The 24,307-nt window shown below is 50.4% G+C and overlaps 1 protein-coding gene across 2 annotated transcripts in view; it reads left to right on the top strand.

The window, feature by feature from the left end:
* Prima1 (proline rich membrane anchor 1) overlaps positions 1-24,307 on the top strand; it is a 60,907-nt gene that overhangs the window by 4,650 nt on the left and 31,950 nt on the right. For both annotated transcript variants that reach the window (XM_006240495.5, NM_001108721.2), the window contains exon 3: positions 2,554-2,689. In XM_006240495.5, coding sequence (XP_006240557.1) covers positions 2,554-2,689 — 136 coding nt within the window. The remainder of the gene's footprint in view (positions 1-2,553; positions 2,690-24,307) is intronic.

Genomic DNA, 24,307 nt, shown 5'->3' with positions numbered 1-24,307 from the left:
AGCCACACAAGCTGGCCTCGAATCCAGCTTCACTCACATTCTCAGGACACAGGCGAACTCTCGGCCAGATCACCCCATGAATGGCCTCCAGCCCCTTCCCAATAAAGTCCTTGCTTCCTGACTGTGGACACAATGTGACCAGCCACATCTGCCTCCTGCTGGCAGGGGATTTCCCATCACGAAGGGCTGTCCCTGGAGCTGTGAGTCAAACTAAAGCCCTCCTTCCTGAACTTCTGCAGTCATACATTTTGTCACTACAAATGAAAAAGTAACCAAGAGAAGCATCGGGTGGTCGCTGGGTCTGGACAGTGTTGGATTGGATGCTGGGCACGCCATTTAAGCTTGTTGACCCCTTGTCTTGCCTGTTGTACGGCTAATAAGCTTCCTGTATCTGTTGACCTCGTGAAGGGATGACGGTATGTCCCTAGCAGGGCTTACCATGCCACCTGCTGAGGACAAATACAACACTCACCATCTACTTGTCTGCCCCAACACAACCACAGTTCGAGTGAGGGGACAGACAGTATAAAACAGCAGGGAACTTGCCTCAAAGGACAATATTTCCATGGTGAAAAAGCAGCAATGAGCAGAGAGGCCCAAGTTGGGCTCTAGAGACAGCTTATCCCAGAGGATTGTGTAAGAAAGGGCTTTGAAGGGTGAAGAGAAGCCTGCTGGTGGATAAAGGGGTCAGTGGAAGGAGGCTTATCAATGAGAGGCTCAGGCACAACCAACCTATAGGAACTCCAGTGGGGCCCCAGCTAGAGCCCGCCTTCAGGCAAGAAGTACAGTCCTTCTTGGCCCTTCTGTGAGGACAGGTTCTTGAGTGGTTGTCCCCTTGGGTCTCAGTGGAGCCTTCCCATGAGAGAGACCAGGAGCCATTGATGTCTAAGATGCGATGAACGCCTTCATTTCTTCCTCCTTTGATCCTGAAACTTGGTCCCAATCTTCTTGTCTGCCCTTTGATCGTATTTAAAACACTCCTGTAGATCTTTGCTCTTGTGGGTCCTTGTGTCAGGCCCGATCAGGCCAATGTGCTGCTCCTGAACTCTGTGGCATTCAGTGTGTCTGGGAGACTGGGGAAGGGATTGCTTTGGCTGGGCTCAGAGTCTTAGACGGTGATGCTCTCTGGGGGATGGGCTTGAGTCGTGCCACTACAAGAATGAAGTTCATACTCTGAGCCACGAAGCCTTACCCTGGGAGACAGGACTGTTTCTGGGGTCAGAGACATAGTCTGTGGCCCTTTAAAAATGCTAAGAGGTGGTCCAAAAGAGCCTGTTGGCCCCTTAGGGACTGTAAATTGGTCCAACCTCTCACTGCCACCCTGACATCCACGATGCTCTGTTGTGCCACCAAGCTCATTGGAAGCCTCTCTCTCTCACACACACAGCAGAGGGACTCTCGGGTCCCCAACTGCAATGGCAGGCTGGAGGAAGTTGCAGGGACACTGGGATTCTGTGTTTCTAAATGCTTCTATGAAGCCACAATAATTAACCGTGCCTCTTGCCGAGGCAACGCGTTGCCCCAGCTCTTTCCTTCTTGTCTTGAAGCCAGCTTTGGACTCCTGGCTCTACAATCCTCTGCATATAGAGGGACGCTGGCAACTCTCTAACCCATGGTTCTCGGACTGTGTTTGACTGGGAGACTAAAGCGAAACACCCCAGGCTCACCTCAGTTCACTGGTCGCAGATAAGGCAAAGGCAGGAAAGTGTCAGAGCTGCTGGAGGGGCCTCCAGGTCCCTGCTGGAGGGAGGAAGCTGGAATTGAGCATTACCTGACTACTGTTGTCTTTAGCTGACTAAGGAACCAGAGACCCATCCTGGGAGGGTGTCAGACCCAGACTGACGAGGCTTGCATTCCAGTCCACTCTTTGATGTGTGTTCATTCACTGGCCAGCTGTCTGTGAACGCTGGGCCCTTCCCTTAGGTGTCGGTTTTTAATAACGAGAGGGAAGCCAAGGCATAGAAAGGCCTGGCATAGCTTACAGTCGCATGGGAGAGACAGGCTGGAGTTAAGTAGCAGACATGAGCCATGATACGAGGGAACCTTTGAGAAGGAGATCCGCCCGGCTGGGGACAAGAAAGCAGAGCTGAGGGGTGGCAAAGGGTGAGGTGGGGACCAGGATAGCCTTCACAATGGCCCAGGGTGACAGGAGGGTGGGGGAGGGGGAGGGGGAGAAGGATGCACGGGGCTTTCCCACAAAGCACTCAGCTGTATGCAGAGAGCATCAGGTTAGTTACTCTGTCCATTGGTCATGCAGGATGCAGACAGAGGGTCAGTCAGGTAGGTTTCCTCTCCAAGATGGGAGGACCGAATCCCAGACTGACACAGAAAGGCCAAAGGAACTGTGACTGGAAAGGTAAGGGCTCAGCCTGTGCGGTCTCAGGGAGATAGACGTGTGTCTGGGGATTTAGATGATGCAGCGGCTGCCATTCTGTGGGAACAATTCCTTTGACTATCCCAGGTTGTGGCCTGGAAGGGACCTGGGGGCAGGCTCGGCTCAGCTTCTAGCTGCCTTTGGCCTCCTACATCTCCTGGCTGTGCCTATATCTGCAGGTGACGCACGCTGAGCCCCAGAAGTCTTGCTCTAAGGTGACTGACAGCTGCCAACACATCTGCCAGTGCCGGCCCCCACCTCCTCTGCCCCCGCCACCCCCACCTCCGCCACCTCCCAGACTACTCTCTGCCCCAGGTAAGTGAAGGCTCATTCATTGTTTGTTTGGGGTTTGTTTGTTTGTTTTGGGGTGTACATGTTACTCTATGTATTTTCCCGGGCCCGGGAACAGCTGATGAAAGAGAGGAGACGGAGGACAGCTCTGCCTCTTTTGTAATTTTCCACTGGCCGAGCGGGAGGGAAGCCAAGACCCAACTTTCCCCTGCAGTCTGCAGAGCGCTCTTCCCCCAGAATGCCTCTGCAAGATGGAGAAGGATGCTTCTCCCTCGGTTAATCGGATAAAAGTCAATCTCCATTTGATAAGTGACCCAGCCTGGAACGTTCCGAGGGCCAGATCTTTAAAGGGGGCAGCTGCTCAGTGCGGTCTTAAATACCCCACCCACGCGGTTTAATTTTCGATTCCGATGCCTGCTTAGGAAGCCAGTTAGGGTAGAGCCCAAGGCAAAGGTCTGAGAGCCGAGATCCACTCTTGCATTTTGGCCGTTTGTACCCAACCCGCTGAAACCCCTGGGCTTGCCTCTTTCCTGGGTGGCTGAATTTCTGAACGCTTTAATTGCCTAATCTCGAAAACAAAGGGACATTTCTTTACCCAGAAATGGCCTCAATCCTGCCTTCTGCATAGTTAAGTTCTCTGCCTACAAGTGGTGGGACCCAGGGTCTCTTAGCTGTAGGCTAAGGAGATGTTTAACTCTCCAGGTTTGCCCTAGAGTGCACCAACAATCACATCTCCACTGAACTGAGCGTGAGTGTATTTTAAATAACCTTGATGAAACTCAATGTCTGCTAGGCTGTGTCTAGCCTCTTGGTACCTAGTGGGAAATACAGGGGGCGGGGCCATCTTTGCAGTTTGTGTGGGTTCTTTCCTTTTTATCGGCTCCTTGTGACCCTGTGTTTCTGGGAGTGTAGTTCCAAATAACCTTACTTACAGCCTCTCTTGTTTACTTTAAATCTATATGAGTCAGAGCCTGTGGGCCAGGGCCTAGAATGGCCCGAGATCACTCAGATGCAGGTTTAAGTGAGAACCAAATTCCACCAAGCCCTCTGGCATCCTTCAGCATCTTCCTACCCCTGGGTGTTCTCTGGCTTGCTTATCCTGAGAGACCCCATCTGCCCGTGCTAAGAACTGGCATCTGTCCCTGGAGATGTCACCTTTCTTTCCTGAGACGTCCTCTCAGCCCAGTGTCTGGCCCCCAGGCCCGTGCGCTGAGATCTGACAGCTCCCCACATTCAGCTACAGTCCCTTCTGTTCCTCTCGTGCTGCCACGCGCCCGGAGTGAGGAGGATAATTTGTTCTTCTGGGATCACTGGCTCTGCAGAGGGTGTTGTATCAGTGAGCCATAGGGTGGCCTTTGAGGACATGGAAACTGTTGGCAGGGACGCTGGAAAGTCCCGAGTGCTTAGGCCAGAGTCTACCCCTAAATGTCAAACCAGCCTCCCTACTGTTTCCACCTGGGGTGGAAACTGTCTCTTGTAAGCAGTGGCTGAGGAGAAGGCTGGATTATTGCCACGTGACCCACCATGGGACCGTGCTGCGTTGGTATGGAGGTTGTGTGAAGAAGACGTCCAAGTAGTAAGAACAAGGCAGGCAAAGCCTGGGAGGTAGGACTGTGCGAGACACATCATCTTGGGTATCGCAGTCTTCAGTGGGGTTGTCCTAATCCATGTCCTGTGGCTATAAGACAATACCAGAGGCTGGATAGCTTATAAAGGAAAAAGAGCTATGTTGGCCGGAATACCTAAGCATCTGGTAAGGGCCTCCCACTGTTTTATGCCCCAGTGGGCAGAAGGGTGGGCAGGAATGTGCCGATGTGACAGGGACAAAGATGCTCAGAGTCCATTGCTCTGTAGCATCCCCGTTCCCAAGAGAACCCATCCAGTGTCATGAGAAAGACATTAATCCCTCTTTAAGGTGCCATCTCCACATGTCACGATGTTGGCAGCCAGCCAAGTTCTAACAGGAGTTTTGCTGGGGCAAATGACATCCAAATCACAGCAGGGTCAAAAGGGGGCAGCCATGGGACAGATCTTCCAGCCCTGTGGGTCTGCAAGGCCTGGGTGAGCAAGCCGCATCCCATCCCTTGGACCATGGTGGGTCACCAATTTCCCCATATCCAAGTACCACCTCTCATTTTTCTTTGCTTTTCTGTGTGTATTCACCCTGGTTTCCATAGGATTAGTCTTTTTCTTCTGTTTCCCCATTCCCCATGGCATTTCCTGTTGTATTTATTAAAAGATAAAGAGAGGAAGGGATATGTTTTATGGATGTGTGGTGAGGTATGGGGAAAGGGAGCACCTCAGCGGGCCCCATGCTGAGACATCTCTTCCCCTTGAGTTTATTCAGGACATGGGGAGGGGAGTCAAGAGGGTAGCAGAGGCAGAGAAAGGGAGAGACAGAGAGAGAGGGAGAGAAAGAGAGAGAGAGAGAGAGAGAGAGAGAGAGAGAGAGAGGGAGGGGGAGGGGGGAGGGGAAGGGAGGAGAGGAGAGGAGAGGAGGGGAGGAGAGAAGAGAAGCAGAGGAGTAGAGGCTGACATGAGCACGCAGAGAGAGGCGGGGGGGGGGGAAGGGAAAGGGGAGAGAGCAGGGAGCTGGAAGGCAAGCACAAGAGCAAGAGAGCAGGATTCTTTATAGAAGTTGCATAAACAAGAAACCAGGACCACTTGCTTCGATAGAAGGGGCCCATAGACCCAAGCAGATGAAAACAAGGCAGTACTTTAAGATATTAATCAGAAGGTTTATGAGAGAACCAAAAGGAGCATGCTATGTTGTTGGTAGTGTTTCCGTTACAGATTTTGTGTTAGCTTCCTGTCACTGCAACAAAACACCCGAGACAATCACCTTACTAACAGGGAAGGTTCCTTTAGACTCCATCTCAGAAGATTCAGTTATGATTGTTTGACCCTGGGCTTCAGTTATGTGTGTCGGTACACAGCCTGTCATGGTGGGAGTGGATGATGGAGAAAGCCTGTTCACAGTCTGGCAGCCAAGAAGTGAAAGAAGTAAGAAAAGGCCTGGGGTCACAGTATATCCCTCAAGGTCATAGCCCTAATGACATAACTTCTTCTTCTTACTAGACCCCGCTCCTAAAGGTCCCATCTCTTCTCAGTAACACCACAGACTGGGCACCAAACTGCCAACACATGGCTCTTGGAGAGCATTCAGGATCCAAACTGTAAGAGCCTCAGTGTGTTTGAGCACCGTGTGCTGTCTAAAGTCTATGGTACTGTAGGGACATAGGCCCATCTTTTGGGACACTGCCCAGATGGTGATGACCCAACAGAGATGTTAGACAGGCAGATGGCATACCATCGCGCCTCCTGCTTCAGAGAAAATAACTTATTTTAACAACTTGGAGTGTGCGTTAGGGTTGATTTGCCAGACAAGATTGTGTGTGTGTGTGTGTGTGTGTGTGTGTGTGTGTGTGTGTGTGTGTGTGCTGGGGGGGGGTGAGTCTTGAGATTATTTGATATCCAGAGCTCTCTGACACATGACGCTAGGCTGGGTCCTGTAGAGGGTGGGTTGAAGATGCTGTCTGATGAAGGGGTCAGAGCTGAGCTGTAGGCAGGAAGATGATTCTGGATGAGAAGAGATTAGCATGGTTGAAACCGTAGCTTAGCTATAAGCCTCGGAAATGACTCTTCTGAATGGACCTCGATCTTAATTATCCTCTACCTTCCTCTCCCATCCCCCAGTCCTCACCGACCCACTACCCAGCTACCCACTCTCCTCCTTTCACATCCTCTACTCTTTTTGCTGGGGCCCCAGTGAACGTCATTACAGTTACTTCTAGAAGCGTGGGTGAGAGGTCATGTTCAGGACGACACCCAGGTTACACCCCTGGATGAAAATGTCTGACTGATTATAGACCCTCAGAGAAGAGTGGGACTTTGTGAGCCCCTCCCCCATCCTCAACAGAATATTGCCGAACCCAGTCTTATGCAGAAAATTATAGTTCCCAAGAGTGCCGCAGCCATGTCGTGCCCGGAAGACAGCTTCCCCCAATACTCCATCACATTCTTCCAAGACCACGTGATCCTTGGAGGAAGTGATCAACATGGCGAACTGAGGGCCAGGCTAGCAACATTTATTTTCAGTGCAGTAACAGCTGCCCACACGCAGCAAAAGCAAACAAAGGAAATCCTCCCGTCGCCATATACGTAAATATTTCTAAGACACTTGTGTTGGTAGCTAATATCCATTTAGCAAAATGACAGTGGTCACTTCCTCATGGTCTGCAATATGGGCTTTTGACCAGTGTGTGTTGGCTCATAAACATTAGCATTTATTTATTTATTTATTTATTTATTTATTTATGTATTTCGTGGGCAGAGGAAGGGAGGTACTCTAGCCCATGTGTAGTGTTCAGAAGACAATCTGTGAGAGTTCAGTCTGGTTTCAGGTGTGAAAGGTCAGTGATTGTGTCTCCATCTTTTACAAGATGGTCAGTGAAGGAGGCAGGATATGAGGAGGAAGTCAGGAAGGCATGGGGCTGAGAGAGGCTGACAAGACAGGGAGCAAGTGTTCCAAAGGCCCAAGGACTGGGGACATGTGTCTGTAGTAGACTGCTTAAGCACACTGACATCCGTTGGCACAGACTCCATGGAAGTGACCATCAGAAGCCTTTTCTGGACCCTTGTGGTCTCCACATGACTGACCATCCCTCCCTCACCATGCAAACAGCATCCAGCCACTTCCTTGGTGCTCAGGGTGACCAGTGGGTCTCAGTTTCCCTAGGACTCTCCTGGTTTTAGCTCCCAAAGTCTCATGGTGGGGAAACTGCTTAGACTTGGTTGCCTGGCAAAGCCAAGGTGATTTTAAAAATGGTTTTCTGTTGCGCTCATTCGTGTCGTGTGTATTTGCATGTGTGTGGGACAGATGCCTTGCACTCTGTAGAGACCAGCTCTGTGCCGCTGTCGAACACCCCTCACCCTTCCCCACTAGGAAGGAGCATAGACATAGTTCTTGGGATGCGGAAGTTCGAGTGTGAGAGAGTGAGCGCACGAGCAAGTGGGTGAATGGGTGAATGCGTTAGTTTGTTGAAACAGTATGTAGTCTGGGCTAGCCTCAAACTTGAGATCCTTCCCCTCGACCCTCTTTGTGCTGGGATTACAGGCATGAAACACCATGTCTGACATGCCGTGGAAGGTTCTTGAACAATGGGTTTATTTGCTGCCAACTTGCTCTTGACGCTCTGCCCATAGGGCAAAGGGCACCTGCCTGGGGGAATCATTCTTCGAGAGTGTGTGTGAGCTGTACCATAGGGAGCCCCAAAGCAGAGTCCTCAGAAATCAGTGGGAAGCTGTCTTAAGATGCTAGGCCTTATCCCCTGGATTCCTCACTCAATAGGTCATCATGGGGTCGAACAGCCTGAACTCATCCCTCATCTCAAATGGGGCTGATTCTTGGTCACAGGGGCACTCTGAGAAGCAGAGTCCTAGAAAATGACAGTTAAATCAAAGGGCATTGGAGACCCAGGGGATCCTTTCCCTTAGCTCTGTGCCAACCGTGCCAACTGTAGCTCTCTCTCTGGGCCTCAGTTTTCTCACCTGGGAAGGAACCGGTGATTCTGCAGGCCACCTTAGGTGAGCTCTGTGCAGCCCCAAAGGTGGTGTCACAGAGCCGAGACTCAGAACTTGGCTTTCCTGCCCTGTAACCTTTGCTCATTAGCCACATGAGTGACAAGTAGCTGTCCCTGCCACATGTGAATGGTCACAGGATCTCTGTCAAATGAACCTGTGGAGAGCCCAGAACCCAGTTACCACAGTGGCAGCTAACAAGAAATGTGAAGGCTAGGCCGGGGAGACGGCAAAGGTGCTTGTTGCCAAACCTGATATCCTGAGTTCAGTCCCCAGGGTCCATGAGGTAGAAAGAGAAAATGGCTCCTGTAAGTTGTCCTCTGGTCTCCACACATATGTCGTCATTGTCATCATCATCATCACCATCATCATCATCACTACCCCCCACACACACACACACACACGGGGGAGGGGAGGGGAGGAGAGAGAGTGTGAGAGAGAGAGAGAGAGAGAGAGAGAGAGAGAGAGAGAGAGAGAGAGAGAGGAGAACAAGGTAATAAAACTTCAATTTAGGTTAAACTGGGAGTGATGATTTATACCTGCAATTTCAGCCCCTGGGAAGCAGAGGCAGGAGGATCAGAAGTTCATGGCCATCCTTGACCATATAGTAAGTTCAAGGCCAGCCTGGGCTACATTAGATCCCGTCTCAAAAAGGAATTAAGACTGACAGTTGTAGTCATCTTAGGCCACTAACCATTAGACTAGCAGTGGCCTAAACAGGTCACCGGTAGATTCTGGAACCTGGCTGAGAATAAACTTGGGATAGAGTGGGCTCTTACCAGCTGGCTAGATTCTGCAAAACAGGGAGCTCTGAGAATTCCATTCACACCCCTTCTAGGGCAATCCTCAGAGTAAAGTGGAATCCCCACCCTCTCCCTACTATGTTATTTCTCGAAGGTGGGGGGCAGCCACCAGAACAGAGGGCCTGAGCTGCTTTCTCAGGCCATGGGAAGAAGAACTGTATACCAGCCCTCAAGGAAAAGCATGTGCACCCCCTCTGAGACTGGCTTCCAGGCAGACAAGCCAGAAATAGCTATGGCAGAGCAGAGAGGCATGAGCCGGTGTGTCCACAGAGCCCAAGGACTTCAAAGCACTGGGTTAGCTTTTATTTCTGCCTTTATTTAATTCTTACAAAACTCAGAAGAGAGGTTAAGTGACTCCCCTAAAGGGCACGCATCAATGGTAATGCTGGGAATAGGGCTGCTTGGGCCCCGATGTGCCAAGAGCCGTGCATTAACAAAATTCCAATTAAACCGTGAACATTATAGAATTTTATTTTTGAGGCGGGGTCTCACATTGTAGTCAAGTTTGGCTTAGAACTGTCCATCCTCCCAGTCTTCCCAGTAATAAGTTTGCAGACATGTGCTCAGCTAGAATGCACCCCTCGCTTTGAACAGTAGAAAGGAACCAGTATTTAGTTCTGGGTCTTGCAGGCAGGAGCTCGGCGAACCCTCAGACACTCCTCTGTGATAAGTAGCATTATCTTCACGTTCTCTGCAAAGACCAGAACTTCAGAAGGTGCAAGTTACTTGTTCCAGGCTGCCTCCGAGGATCTCTCCTCACCCCGCCCTATTCTTGTTTCATTGGGTGACAGAACAAGCTTCCTCAATAGATGACCCACAGAAGGGTTGTTCCTTCCCCGTCCCAGATTACAGGATGAACTGGATCCTGCCAGGATGCTCTCCCCATGTGTCTTCAATGAAGCTGTAGTGAACTGCCTGGGGCTGGGTCATCCCAAAGACTTCCCCTCTCGGGTTTGCCAGTTGACATTGGCTTTGGTCACTTGTTGCAGGGTCCTCAGCTGGGCCATGCACGTGATGTCACCACACAGTGTGGGCTTCCTGTGTGCAAGGCAGGCAGAAGCTGTGCTCCTTTTGACAGTGTGGTGGAGAAAGGTCACATAACAGTGTGCACATTGTGTTCTGTTCTGTGGAATCAAGTGGCCAGCACTGAGTCATCAAGGAGTGGGAATTAGACCTCGGCTCTCCATGAGGAGGGTCAGATAAGGTCAGATAATTTACCTTTCCCCATTTTCTTCGTGTGTGTGTGTGTGTGTGTGTGTGTGTGTGTGTGTGTGTGTGTGTGTGTGTATGCGTGCATACACATGCGCCTTTACCTGTTCATATGAATGTGTGTGTACACATGTGAGTGTGCGTGCATGCTTTTACCTGTTAATATGAACCTGTGTGCCTTTACCTGTTCACAGGAGTGTGTGTTTGCATGTGTGTATATGTGCTTACCTGCTCATATGAGCATCTGTGTTTACCTGTTCATGTGTGTGGGGGGGTGTACACATGCACACGTATACATGTGTGTGTGCAACTTTTACTTTTACAGTGCTGATGATAGAGCCCAGGCCTTGCACAGGTCAGACAAATGTCCTCATCCAGCTACATCCTGAGCCCTCCCCCTTTTCTTAGATAGGCTCAGGCTGCCCTTGAACTCTCTGATAGCCCAGGCTAGGCTTGAACCATGCTTTTCCTGCCTCAGCCTCCCTAGTGCTGGCATAACAATTACAGGCTGTGATCCCGTGGTATGTTGGGTGGTCATGCTGGCTATGGGCCCATGTTCTCTGATCTTTCATTTTCCTTTGCGGCAATCATCCTGGAACAGGAAAATGGAAGACAGTGTATGGACGACTATGCTCGGAAGGGATGCGGAATGGTCACCAACACTAGTGGACCTGAGATCACATGTTAGCTAAGAGCCCCCTAAAGGAGAGGAGGAAGCTGAGGAGATAGGAGGAAAAAACATTCTTACCGGAGGGAACAGCCTGTGTAAGGTCATTGTGTGGGGTGATGCCTGGGCTGTGAGAGAAGCCATTGTGGCGGCTGGCTCTGGAAAACAGGAGGGGCCTTATAGTCATGGGGGAAGGGGTGATATGAAGAGGCAGGAGCAGGCTACACAGAGCATCAGAAAGGAGCTTGGACTGCATCTGGAAGAAGCAGGGAGCCTCGAGAGCTGAGGTTCTCTACCTGTAGGTCACAACCCCTGGGGGTGCTGTGGAACGGTCCTTTCAAGGGTTTGCCTAAAACCATATAAAAACACAGACATTTGCATTACAATTCATAACAGTAACAATATTACAGTTATGAAGTAGCAACAACTTTATGGTTGGGGTCACCACAGTGTGTGAAAGGGTCACAGCATTAGGAAGGTTGAGAACCAGTAAGCTACAGGGTAAGATGTCTACTTTTCAGAGACTGATCCCATGGAAGGGAGTGAGGGAGAAGGGAAGAGCTCAGGGCTCAGGGACAAGGCTGGTATTGTGTCCAGCCAGCAATGGTGGTGATGGTAGCAGGATGGGCTAGGGCAGGTGAGTTATGCTGAGCTAACTTGGATTTGAGAACATTCTAGAAGACCCAGGGCTGCTGTGCCTGGTCGAGGAGAGAGGTCTCTGGGTGGAGGATTCAGGGATGCTACTGAGCTCTGGTCAGTCTCTGGGTGGAGGAGGCCACTTACTTCGCACTCTCCTGGTTTGTAATTTCACAGTAGGATGGTGGTGAAGATCAGGTGGGGCCAAGGGGAAGCACGAACCCGTCTTTCCTCCTGTGTTTCAGTTGCTCTCATCTTAGGCTCCAAATTCCCCAGCTAACAGGGTTAGCTCCACTGAATCTCCAAATGGCAAAGATTCTCACCACAGGCAAACAGGAGTCCTCCTGGATCGTGAGTGTGAGCGGAGCATGGTCTGCCTGCCCTTGGGGTCGAAAAGCTGATGGGCACAGTAGATAAGTTCATCCCCCATCACCTTGCCCTCTGTGAGGGATGCCACCCCCCCCCCCGGAGGTCCATAGATGCCGCTGGCCTTGCCCTTGGCTGGATGTGGAATAAGCACCAGATAGTGGGAAAGCATCTTGCTTCCTACCCTGTGTTGATGCAGAGTTGGTCTTCCCAGGTTCGGACTCTATTCTTCCATCTGTAAAGTGGGCCAACTCTCACATTTTAGTCTACGCTCAGCGTTGCTAGATTCCTGGGTCTTTTTTCTGTTGCTGGAGGTGCTGCTTTCCTCTCGTCACTGATCCATGTTCCTGTGTTTCGAGGTGGGACCTGGAAGCCAGGTGGGCTCTGGGTCACTCTAGCAGTATCTTGGTCACCCTCCCTCTCTGGGTTCCCATTTTCTACATCCGAAGGTAGTTATGGGAGTTAAAAACATAATTGGGAGCCTGACTCTGCCCCCCAGTGAGCAGCCACTCTCCATAAGTAGAATTTTTTAAGGTATGAATCTTACTTTAGCAAATGCGTGATCTGGTTTAGACCCCATTTCTCCATCTGTAAAATGGACCAACTCTCACATTTGAGTCTACCTTCAGCTCAGAGCACTCCAGGCATGGTGTTGCACCCAGATAGGGTTCTGAGATAACCACCTGGGTCAGGATCATTCCGCATTGTCCAGCCCATCAGTGGGCTCAAGAACTTGACTTATGTCTTCCTTTGTTTCTCCTTGAGCTTTCCTACCGAGGTCCAGGCACTGGGCAGTGACAAGCACAGATCATCGTGATCCTTCACCTTAATCAGGTTGTCCCTTACGTCTCCTTTGTTTCTTCCTGGGTCCCGGGGCATGATGAATCATCTGCATTGAGGCTAGCAGACTGGTTTCTTTTGTTCAGTTCTCAACGGGGGGGGGGGGGGGGCAGACTTAAGATTTCTGCCAGGTTACTCCTGGGTGTAGATGGATTTTTTTGCCCTTGAGACCTGAGGCCATCCTACAGATTGTTCATCAAACATCTGCTGAATTCCATGCTCCATGCTCCCACACCACACTCTGCAGTGCCTGTGAGGCATCAAACCTGTGCCAAGGCACAGGTGCGTTTGCTGTGGCGTACCGTCTGGAGGGAGAAGGAGGTGTGACCTTGAATCTGAAGTGGCAGTTCTTGGGTATCACCTGTCCCTGACACCCCAGTGGTTGAGAGGCGAACTCGTCACATCACCAAAACATGTTGGTCCCTCTCTTCTAGCAAGCCTGGCACATACTCAGAAGGACCAAGTGATCCATCAATGAGGTGCCTGGTCTCTCAAACCCCAGGTCTCTCAAGTCTGGACCATTCCCAAAGACAGTAGACATCAGGTGCTGGTACTGAGGGTGCACCCTGTTTATATTCAATCTCCAGCCCACTGCTTTCCCAGCTTAGCACCAAGAGCAGGCATTGCAAACTTCTCTCAGAATCTGTAGCACCCGTGGCTATGAAAAACGCCCAGTTCCTTCTTTACACACTGCCGGGAAGCGTGAAGGAAAACACGTGCTCTCGGATGCAAATGACTCGAGTCTTGTTTTATCTGCTTTGGTCTGGGTTCGGTTTTATCCCCTTATCCTTACTTTAAGTTATAAATGAAGGCAACTTGGAAACCAATGAGTGAGAAGAGAAATAATCAATTAGCATAGAAACCAATCGATTCAAATACCTTGCTTAAGGAGAGTGCTTGCTGGGAAGGAGCTGTGAGCTGGGGTTCACAGGTGGCCGAGATGCAGCAATGGGGTGCTGTGAAGCAAGGGGTGCTGGAGTTGGACTTGGTTGGTGATGACTTGGTTCCCCCAAAGCAATTGATAATTGGGAGAGGAGATGTGTGAAGTGTCATGCTTAAAGCGAGAACATGTCTGCTTACAAAACTTCAGGCTACTACCAGGGCCTGCATTCTGCTGCCCAGTACCAGTGATTTGGAACCGGCTGATGCATCACAGCTGCAAGGACCTCATTTGTACTCACTGGCAGTTGGCAGAGCCAAGACAGTGCTCGGGATAGCATCCATCATTGGGGAATAAGGGAGAGGATCTGTCAGTGTGTCAGTTCATTAATGTTATTACAAATTTCACCTAGGATGCCCCACTTGTGTCTGGGATGGAGCCACTAGTTTAGCCTACTAAGTGTCTGTTCCTATTCCCAGGTTCAGGGATGGTTTGTACATCTTCGTCCCCGGTGATGGCACTGGGCTTGACACATGGCTAGTGCATGCCCGGTGCTTGCATAAATGCATGTCTGAGTGATGAAGATGGGGAGGCTGCCCAGGAGAAAGGAGCCAACATGTGACTTGGGTTTTGTCAGATCTTGTTTCCCTCATTCTTGGAACCCTGTCTAATTTAGGTTTCTCCAGAGGCAGATGCTGGACAAGAAGTCACATGCATTGGCCACTTGGAGGTGATGATCCCAGGAGACACCTTCAGGGAGGGGAGGGTGAAGGACAGGCATGATGGGTACCACACCTGGTCCTGGAGCTCAGGGCAGAGGACTGACTGGTGGCATGGGATGGAAGAGTTAGTTGTCACATTAACTAGTCACAGCTGGTGAACAGGAGTGTCACTTCCCTGGGAGGAGAGGGAACAGGTCCCAGAAGCGTCCTCCATACATGATTACCTTCTTCCAATAGGGCCACCATGGCTGACCTTGCCCCCAGTCAGACTCACTTGGGTCTGTATCTTTCAGAGTCCCACTGTGAACCCACATTTCTCTCTCCTACTTAAAAATGGAACAAGATGTCTAGGGAGATGGCTCCATCAGCAAAGGACAAAGGATCCCAGTTTTATCTCTAGAACTCACGTTAAAAAAAACAAAACAAAACAAGGTGTGGTGATGTGTGCTCATAAATGTGTGTGCACTGTACCCACAAGAACATACAACACCTTCATGGATCACATATCACATACACACACACACACACGCACACACACACACACACACACACACACACACACACACACACACACCACCACAACCTTTATGTAGCAGACATGTCTAGAGCTTTGAGCATGCCCAGTACTACACTGTGACTGAGGATGCCCAGTGGAAAGTAGCTGAGGACCCCACAGTGGGGTTCATGGCGTTATGTTTTGTCTCAGGTAGAGTTTGAGATGTCTGTGACATCAGAGGGAGGCTGCATATGAAGGAAGGACAGGCTACTTACTCAGCGTGCCCATCTGTCTCCAGGGTTAGCCAGAAGGAAGGCACCTGACTGGAGCAAGTCACCTGAAGGAGCCACCAGATGGGCAGAGATGGGAAAACAAGTCTCAAATAAAGGCTGGCCATGGAAGAGGGTGGGGGTGCCCTAACAGAGATGGGACAGGGAGTGCAGTAAACAGAAGCTGGGTGGCAGGGGCTGAAGGCAAAACTCAGAGAGGAGGTAGCTGGCCAGGGCTTAGGACTGCAGCCCAACCAGGAAGGGCTGGGAAAAGGGTTGAAAAGCCTCCTGAACTGCCATGGTAGGGGGAGAGAACTCCCAGTGTGATCAGATGCCTCTTGGACAGGAGCAGGGAGGTAACATAAGTCTAACTCCAGGTTTGCCACAGAGCCTTGAAGAAGTCATGAGTCTAACGCCGAGGCAGACGCCTCAACTGTCACTGTCGCTCGCTCGGAAGGACGCTGTGGGAGCCATTCACAATGGGACCAGAGTCACAGAGATGACTGAAGGGAGGAGAGGTGAAGGCAGGGCTTGAGGTTTATGAGGACTAGGAGCAGGGGGAGGGGGTGGAGAGGTGAGTCTGAGGAATGCACCTAGCATGTGGAGAGGAGCCAGAAGGCAGACGGGAGTTGAGGGTGGAAGTTCTTGTTAGAACAGCCACAAGATGAGCATATATCGGCCATATGATTCAATCTTAGGCATCCGAAGTCAGAGATCCTGAGCACTGTGAGTGGAGAGGAACAAGGAAAGAGGAGACATTCGGGGCCAAACAAGTGGGTCTTTCCACTCAGGGGTCATCCATGGAAGTCAATCAGTGATGGAAGCTTGCAGAACCCAGGGACTTCAAGAAGAAGGAGGAAGAGCCCCTGAGGGCATGGGAAATGGGGAAGGATGTATTTGGCCTTGGGGAGATGTACCAGCCTAGAGTGGGGACAGCATAAGCCAATGGGTGAGCCTGCAGGTGTGTGGTCAGGACCACTTAAGGCCCCCACAGATGTTCTAATCAACATTGTTACAGACACATGCTAAGGAAGGTCCTAAGGCTGGCCCCAAGGAGCCCGAGGGAGGACATTTGGGGGCAAGCCAACTTTTACTCATTCGAACATTTTATTAAACATGTCTTCAGAACTTGGAATATGCTCTAGGACAAAATGGATGCAGAACTGACATTCTGTCAGGGGATAAACACCAGAAGTAATCAATGTGCTAATCCTTTGAGCCAGACTGTGGCAGGTGTGCTACGGAGAGCAGGGCTGTGGTGTGGGGGGGAGCTGTGCAGGGCAGGCCGGGTCTGAGAGAAGGAAGGCTTGGAGAGGGTCTAGGGAGAGCACCGTAGATGGAGAGAGCAGCCAGGGCTAAAGCTGAAGGCTGTAGATTCATCAGAGTAGCTGAACAGTGGCCCAAGTCCCTGAGTGTCTGAAGCAGTGTGAGAATTGAGGGCTAGAGAGAGACAGAGAAAGTGTGGTCCGTGGGCCTACTGTGAGGGTGTGGACACGGTGCCCAAGGGGACCTCTGTTTTACCTACTCCCAGTGGGAACCCTCTCACTGTTCTGCTGAGGGCAGGATGAGCAGATGCAGGGAGACAAGTCAGGAGCTGTTGCAGTGGTCCAGGGGAGAGGAGATGGCCCTGGAACCAAATGCCACTAGCAAGGTTCAGATTCCAGACAGGAACCTGTTGTATGTACTTTTGAGCAAATCGGGTGCTGATGGGTCATACTCTGAGGAAGGCCAGGTGCAGGGCAGGGAGCAGAGAGAACAGCTGTAGTCAATGACAGGGGATGTCATGGTGGTCCAAGACAGTGGAGGTAAGTCAGAGCCACTTGCTAAAACAGGCCAATTCTCTCCTAGCTTGAACTTAACAGCCTGTGTGTGATCTGATGGTGGCACAGTCAAAAGAGGGGGAGTGGCTTCCACTCCTGCTAGATGGGGACCTCAGGGGCCCCAAGTGAGGCTGAGACTCTGGCACCACTGTTAAATGCTAGGATCGGGTGGCACAGCCTGGATCGGCCCCAACTGCATCCCTAGGGACCAGGGACCAGCATCTACAGAGCTGCCTGGCCCAGGGCAGGGTCCCAAGTCACCTCAGATGGTAGTAGTTTCTGAAGACACAGAAGAGATTTCAAGAATGCCTGGGCGCCAGTTACTCTTCTCTCCAAATGTCCTACAAGAAAAGGGTCTTACGTGGACTTGGAGTTTGAGGGGACAGAGCCCAACATGGCAGGGACGCAGGTCAGGACCGTAAAGCATCTGTCAAGAAGCAGAGAGACTTAAGTGTCAGTACCTGGCTTATCTTTCGTGAAGTTCTGGCCCCCAGCCCATAGGATGGTGCTGCCTCCATTTAGGGCGGGTCTAATCTCTTCAGACCCTTCTAGAAACACCTCTCTAGACACACCCAGAGGCATGTTTCCATGGTGATTCCAAATCCTGTCAGGTTGACAGTGGAGATGAACCACCACAGCCTGTAAGCATCATAGCCAGGGGTTTATTCGAAAGAAGACAGGAAGGAGAACAATAGCAAGGTAGGAGGAAAGACAGCAGCGAGAGGGCTCAGGCTCAGGATGCTCCAAGGCATGGAGAGAAGAGAAGCAAAACTCATATTGTCTGGTTCGTTAAGTTTTCTTGGCCAAGTTCCAAATAACAGTAAAATCCGGTCATTTCATGGAAGGCCATCACAGATGTTCAAAGTGTCCTCTCTCCTATTCTTTCCACCCAATAAACATCCACTGGATAATTACTGTGGGCCAGATGCTGTGGTAGGAGGTGGGATTCTAGAAGGCTGAAATGGAGGACCAAAATGGAGACCATGAGGAGGGGATTAGCTTCACGCGAGGGGCAGGCAGCATCGCCGAGCAGGCTACTTGCTGAGATAACTACCTTGTGGAAGTCCAGGGGGAACCTACCAGGCAGAGGAGGACATATTCAAAACCATGGAACAGAACAGCCACAGGTTTTAGGAAACTCACAGACCAAGCCACTGGGCACTATAAGCTGCAGGAGACAGTGGCTCACAGAAGATGTCCTAGGGTCCTGAGGCAGGAATGCTAGCACCGACCCATTCAGGATCTCACCACACAAACCAGGCCCTCTTCAAATGGAGAGCCCTTAAAGAGATTCAAGGCTGTGAGGATGGCCTAAAGGGATGGCTTTGATGGTGAGTGGAAAGGGGGTTGGAATAGGGAAAACATGGGGCTGGCTAAGAAGTCGTCATCCTGTCCAGGTGGTAGACTAGAGCTAGACTTGGGAGACTTGGAGCCAAGGGACAGTTCCCAGAAGAAGTTTGGAGAGAATCATGGGCGAAGTACTGCATGGAGACGATCCATCTCATCCAGGATGGAAGGAGGCCAAGCCCCTGCTGGTTTGTGTGTCTGTGTTGGGGACCTCACTGTGGCAACCACCTCTTTCTAAGATTGTGCCGAGATGTTGGCAGCCGTGTTTCTAGGGACATGATTTACACTTCCCTCCTTTCTTCTCTCTAAATATGGCCAAGCTGCATGCCAAGATGTAATCTGCTAGACCCCAGGGCCTTGCTGGAGCTTACCAGAGCCAGTTCTGATGAGCTGGTAGTGGCCTCTGTGCCCTCCCCTGGATCCCAGTGAAGGCTCACATGTCTTGGGCTAGACTGCTTGGGAAGCTCTTGGCCATGTGGTAGGCCAAGCTGGAGTCTACCAGGCACAGAGAAAGGACAGAGTCCTTTCTGGATGCTTCTCTGCATGAACACCTCCCACTCCTGGTGTTGGGAAGTGTGCAGTGGGAATACTAGGCTGACCAGCTGGAAATGCCTTACTGGCCTTCTGTGCATGGCCGTGGGATTCTTGCTATTCCTTCCAGGCCCTCCCCTCCGAGCTCCCTTCCCTCTGCGCCCCCAGTATTAGTTATTTCCTCATACTCTCCTTATTCAAGGAAGAGGGGTTCACCTGAACCCCTGGCCTCAGGAGCAGCATCTCCCTCCTTCAGCCTTGAGCTGACTTTGCTACAGTGGTTCTCCACCACAATGGCCAATGCTCTCTGCCGATGTGTGGAGCTGTGGGGATGGCTATTTTCTGGCATTTGGGCTGGAGAGTGAGTGCCCCTTGGCACAGAGTGGGCAGCAGCCAGAGCTATGGTAAGTGCCATTTGTCACAAAAAACGTGAGTCTCCTGCCCGTCAAGTCTCCCTTCCAGGCAACCGTATTTCACTGCCTCACCTGGGTGCCCCACAGAGAGTCAAATCTTTGCTTTTAGGGGGAAACTCCCAGTTTGTTGTCTGCTGGGGGAAGGCCTTGACTATGTCTTTTGATGATTTGGTTTCATATTGTTGCATGGTTCTGTATGATAATCTGGATTGATTTATGAACCATTTACACACACACATCCCTACCACTTGTCAAAACAAATAGGCAAGACCTGGTCCAGAGAGGCAGAGTTCAGCATCTCTGAGAGGCTGTTGCTCCGCTGATCTGAAGAGAGGTATGTAGTGGGTCTGTCTCTCCATGAATACAGCCCACAGGGCTTATCATATGTTGCTTTGCACAGGTCAGCTGTGGTCGTTGACTTTAGCTGGGCTAGAGGACAGGAAGTCATTTGGCAGGCCTCCCGTTCTGCTTTGTGTCCATGGCACTGTCTCACTCTAGGCCCACACAGTCCTATGTGGCCCACAGTGTGCTAATGTTTTCATTAGTCATCCTGCCTGGTTCCTTCTAGAGGCAGAGCTGAGCTAAGGTGGTTCAGGTATATATGTCCCCACGAGGAAGCAGAACCAAGTAAGAAAAATGGGCCAGAACAGGGATGGAACCTGTGGAATCAGGCTGTGGTTTCAGCAGGACACTCCAAGGGAGCCCACAGGAAGTCCATCCAGTGGTGATAGGAAACACACAGGAAGTATGCCATTAGCTGTCTCAGAACAAGGAACTGGGGCCCCATAACATGTATCCCATATTCTTCTGAGAGCAAAGACCTCTATAAAGCTCAGTGTCTTTTTCCAGTTCTTGGCTTAGTCATGGCATGATCCAATGACACAAAGACCTGCCGAATTCCTCCACTATTCTCGAGATATTAAAAAAAAATCTCCCCACATTCTTCCCTTTCATTCCTTTCCCTCCATGCTTCTGCTCCAACCTCGATGGAGCCCTTTGCTCCTAAATGCCCACCCCTCAGCATGGAGGAGAGCAGGAGACAGGATAACTCCCCATGGGGCCTTAAACACCAGCAAATCACTGAGTGAAGTCTAATCCTTCCTTCCTCCCTGAAGCCAGGACCTGGATCCCTTCACAGTCAGAAATACACAAAGGATTTTCATCTCATCTCCAAGAACATTCTGGGCCTTGTGGCAACAAAGCAGTTTATCTTCCTATTCAACTCTAAGATCCTTTCTGCAGCCTTAAGCCCTGTGGGATTAACCAGCTCTGACATTTCCACCCAACTGTTCATCGTTCTGTGGAAGAGTAGTGGGAGTGAGGGTGTGAGACACACCAGGGCTTATGGGAGTTAATGGCACCGTTTCTGAGGTTCGGGCCGTTAGTCAGCAAGAGCCCTCCCTCCCCTCCTAACACACATCCCGTAACACATCCATCTTCCCCTCGGAAGTTCTCGCACTTCATACTAGCGATGGAGAGTGCTGTTAACTGTTCAGGAGGTTTCTAGATTCTTCTCTACAAGGGACGTGACTTAAATGGAAGCAGGGTTTAGCAAAGCTATGACGAATAGATTAGGATTCAAGCCATCTTTGGCAAGAAGCCTCTGGAGGATGTGGAGCCGAGGTGAAGTGCACCTACTTTAGGCTGCTGTGTGAGGAAGAGAGAGGGAGGGGAGACATGGGGAAATGGGAGGCCGGGTGGGAGGCTGCTGAGCCAGCCTTAGGAGGAAGTGTATGGCTTACTGTTGGGTCATGTAGATCATCAGGAAGGACCACCCTTCCTGGATTGAGCAGACGGCGAGTTCATTGTCTCTTGTGAACTCTGAGCCTCCCGTGAACCACTTGAGTAGAGACGCCAAGTCACAGTTGAACACAGGCCAGGAGCAGGGCATAGGTTAGGTCTGGAGCTGAAAGTGTGGAGGTGGCCTCCAGCCAGAACCGAAACAGCGGGGCTGGGTTGGTCTTGAAGGGAGAATGGATAGGGGCAGGTTCAGTGTGGAAACTGAGGCCAGTGAACTACGGCCCCAAGACCCAGGGATACAGCTCTCTTCTCCATCTTCCAGGGTGACAGTGTCCCTCCTTTATTCTCTAAGAGATGGGTTAACATTTATCAGTCCCCAAGTCTGGGACTGGGTCCTTGCTCTAAAGAAGTACCATTTGGCTACCATATTAGAAACGACACAAAATCCCTAACCAGCCACATCCAGTTTCCAAATCAGAAAAGAAAGCCTTGACCAGTAAGAGATGCTGTATATTAAAAACTCCAGATCCTCCATTCTCTGGATAATGGCAGCATCTCAAGACACTGCCCCATAGCAAGGCTGAGCTGAGGCCCAGAGCTGAACTGATTAAGGAAGCTCAAGGCAGTGCAGGGTCAGGATGTGGTGTGGGTTGGGAGGAAAGGGAGGCATAGAAAGGTAGAGGCAGCTTCTGTTCTCTGGTCACTTCACCAGGATTGGGATTTTAGAAGAAGCAGTAGCATCTGTATACCAGATGTATGGCAGCACCAAGCTATCAAACACCCAGTGCTATTCCTGTTACGAGATCTGTGAGTTTTCATGGGAGGGGAGAGGAGTTGAGCATACAGATAACACAACTCCTGCTCCACTGTGGGTACCAAACAACCTTAGTGGTTTGGAAATTACAGATAACCGGCTGAGGTGCCCTCCATCTGTAAACGGTCTCAGAGAAGGATCTCGGTGCCTGGTGGTGCATCCTGTGGCATTCCATTCAGTCCTTACAGAAAGACAAGAAAAAGTAGTTTCGCTCATACTGGTTCAGAAGTATTTCTGCAGAATGGCGCGCTCTCACTTGAGGTGGCTACAAACACATGAATCCGTAAGGGGTCATAGGAAAGGGGTGACCGTTCTGAGCTAAAAGTTCTAGAAACACCCAGAAACTGGTTAGTAAAGGGTAGATGTGGGGTGTGGTTAGAAGTCTTGGGACAATGACTTGCTCATGCCTGGTAACTGGTTTTCTGTTCTTTAAATTGTTTTTTAAAAATGTATTCTTTGGGAATCTCATACACCCATATAATAGTTTTAATCATGTTCACTCCCTGTGTCTTATCCCCTCCCCTCACTCCCTCTGAGACCCCACTTCTTCCTATCACCCCCTCTCCTGCTTTCAAGCCTTTCTGTTTGGAAGGCCCACCCAATGGGTTCCTTGCAGGAGCATAGTGTGGGATACAGGACCGTGGGCAGCACAGAAACTGGATTCCTAGAGTTGGTGGACACGGCTGACTCTGAAGTATCAACCTGTCTGTGAAAGACAGTCTTCACCTCCGAGCTCCCGTTAATGTCCCTGTCAGAGGGAAATGATGGAGCAGTTGATTATGGTGACCTGTGAGGCCAGCTGTCAGGAAAAATAAAGAGCGGGTGGCAGGACTGGGTTGGTCAGGGGCTGAGTGTCACTTGGATTTTAGACTGAGGTGGTTGGAGAGGGTTGAGATGACGCTGAATTAAAGTGGAAGAATTCCTTGTGGAGGTGCTATGGGAAGTATCCTCCCACAGGGCTGGCAGCATAGCTTAGTGGGAGACCAGAGAATGGACATGGTCACGAGTTCAATCCCTACTACCATCAAGGAAAGGTTGAGTTTTGAGTGAAGTGTGATAGCAAATGCCGAAAACCCAGCCCTTGGGAGGCTGGGGCAGGAAGTTCAGCAATTCAAGGTCATCCTTGGCTACATAATGAGTTGGGGGCTATCCTGGGCTACATGAGAGTCTGTAAGAACTCACTTCTCCCTTTCTCCCTTTGATGAACATTTTACTTCTCTTTGTTGTCACACCTGAGGTCCAAAGTATGAACAGAGCAAACTTTGTCCTTCTAGAGTTCTGCTGTTCTTGGTGCTGACAGAGGCCAGGAGAGAGCTCCCGATATCCTGGAGCTCGAGTTACAGGCAACTGGAAGTCACCTGACTTAGTGCTAGGAACTGAACTAATGTCCCCTGCATGATCACCTAGCGCTAACTACTGAGCCATCTCTCTGACCCCTCTGTGTTCTTCAAGCTGGGTAATGTGCCTTCACTAAGGTCTGGTATCCGTGGTCTTGTCTGATTTTCAGTAGTGTGTGGTAGGGAGCTGTGCCATTGACTTGCCCCCACTAGCTTGCTCTCACCCCTACAAATGGGAACAAATCGGGACCTCTCCTGTAGGATCAAGAGACTTAAGTCAGGTGATGTTTCTGAGGTGTAGGTGACACACGGCTGTCAAAGGAACAACAACTACTACTATAGTGTATGTGTGTGTGTGTGTCTGAGAGAGAGAGAGAAAATGTGTGTATGAGAGAGAGTGTTGTGCATGTATGTACACATGTGTGTATGAATGTGTGCATGTATGTGCACATATGTATGTGTACATGTGTGAGTGTATTGCATACATGTGCACATGTGTATATAAGTGTGCACACACATGTGTGTATATGTGAGAGTGTGTGTGCATGTATGTACACATGTGTATATAAGTGTGCGTGTGTATGTGTGTGTGAGTGTGTGTGTGTGTGTGTGTGTGTGTGTGTGTGTGTGTGACAAAAAGTCAACTTCCAGTGATGTTCTTCAGGTACCATTCACCTTAAATTTTAAGAGAGAGTCTCTCACTGACCTGGAGCTTGCAAGTATACAAGACTGGCTAACAAACAGATTCCAGGGACCTTCCTGTCTCTTCACCACCATGCCTGGCTTTTTCACGCGGATGGTAGGATGGAACTCAGGTCCTTGTGTTCACAACAGGGACACTTTTCTGGATGAGCCGTCCTCCCAGCCCCCTGCCATTCAGAGTTCTTCTACAACATTTTCTGAAACCTTTGGAATTTGCTTGCATTTTAACACATGGCCGGAAACCAACAAATACCTGTGACAGCACAGAGACAGCCTGGTATATCCCTGTGGTGGCCCACCATGTCCTTTCAAATGAATGTAAAGCAGTGGTGCTTGTCACTGCCGTCTTTACTTCTTTATATGAGGAGAAGGAATCTGGTTCACATTATAGAACTGAATTATCCTGCAGGTTGACTGATGTGATCCAATTTAGAAGTGCCCTGTCTGGAAGGGTTCCGAGGATCTCTGTT

The sequence above is a fragment of the Rattus norvegicus genome, chromosome 6 (assembly GCF_036323735.1).
Source record: "Rattus norvegicus strain BN/NHsdMcwi chromosome 6, GRCr8, whole genome shotgun sequence".
Classification (NCBI taxonomy): domain Eukaryota; kingdom Metazoa; phylum Chordata; class Mammalia; order Rodentia; family Muridae; genus Rattus; species Rattus norvegicus.
This window is presented reverse-complemented; position numbering and strand designations above follow the sequence as displayed.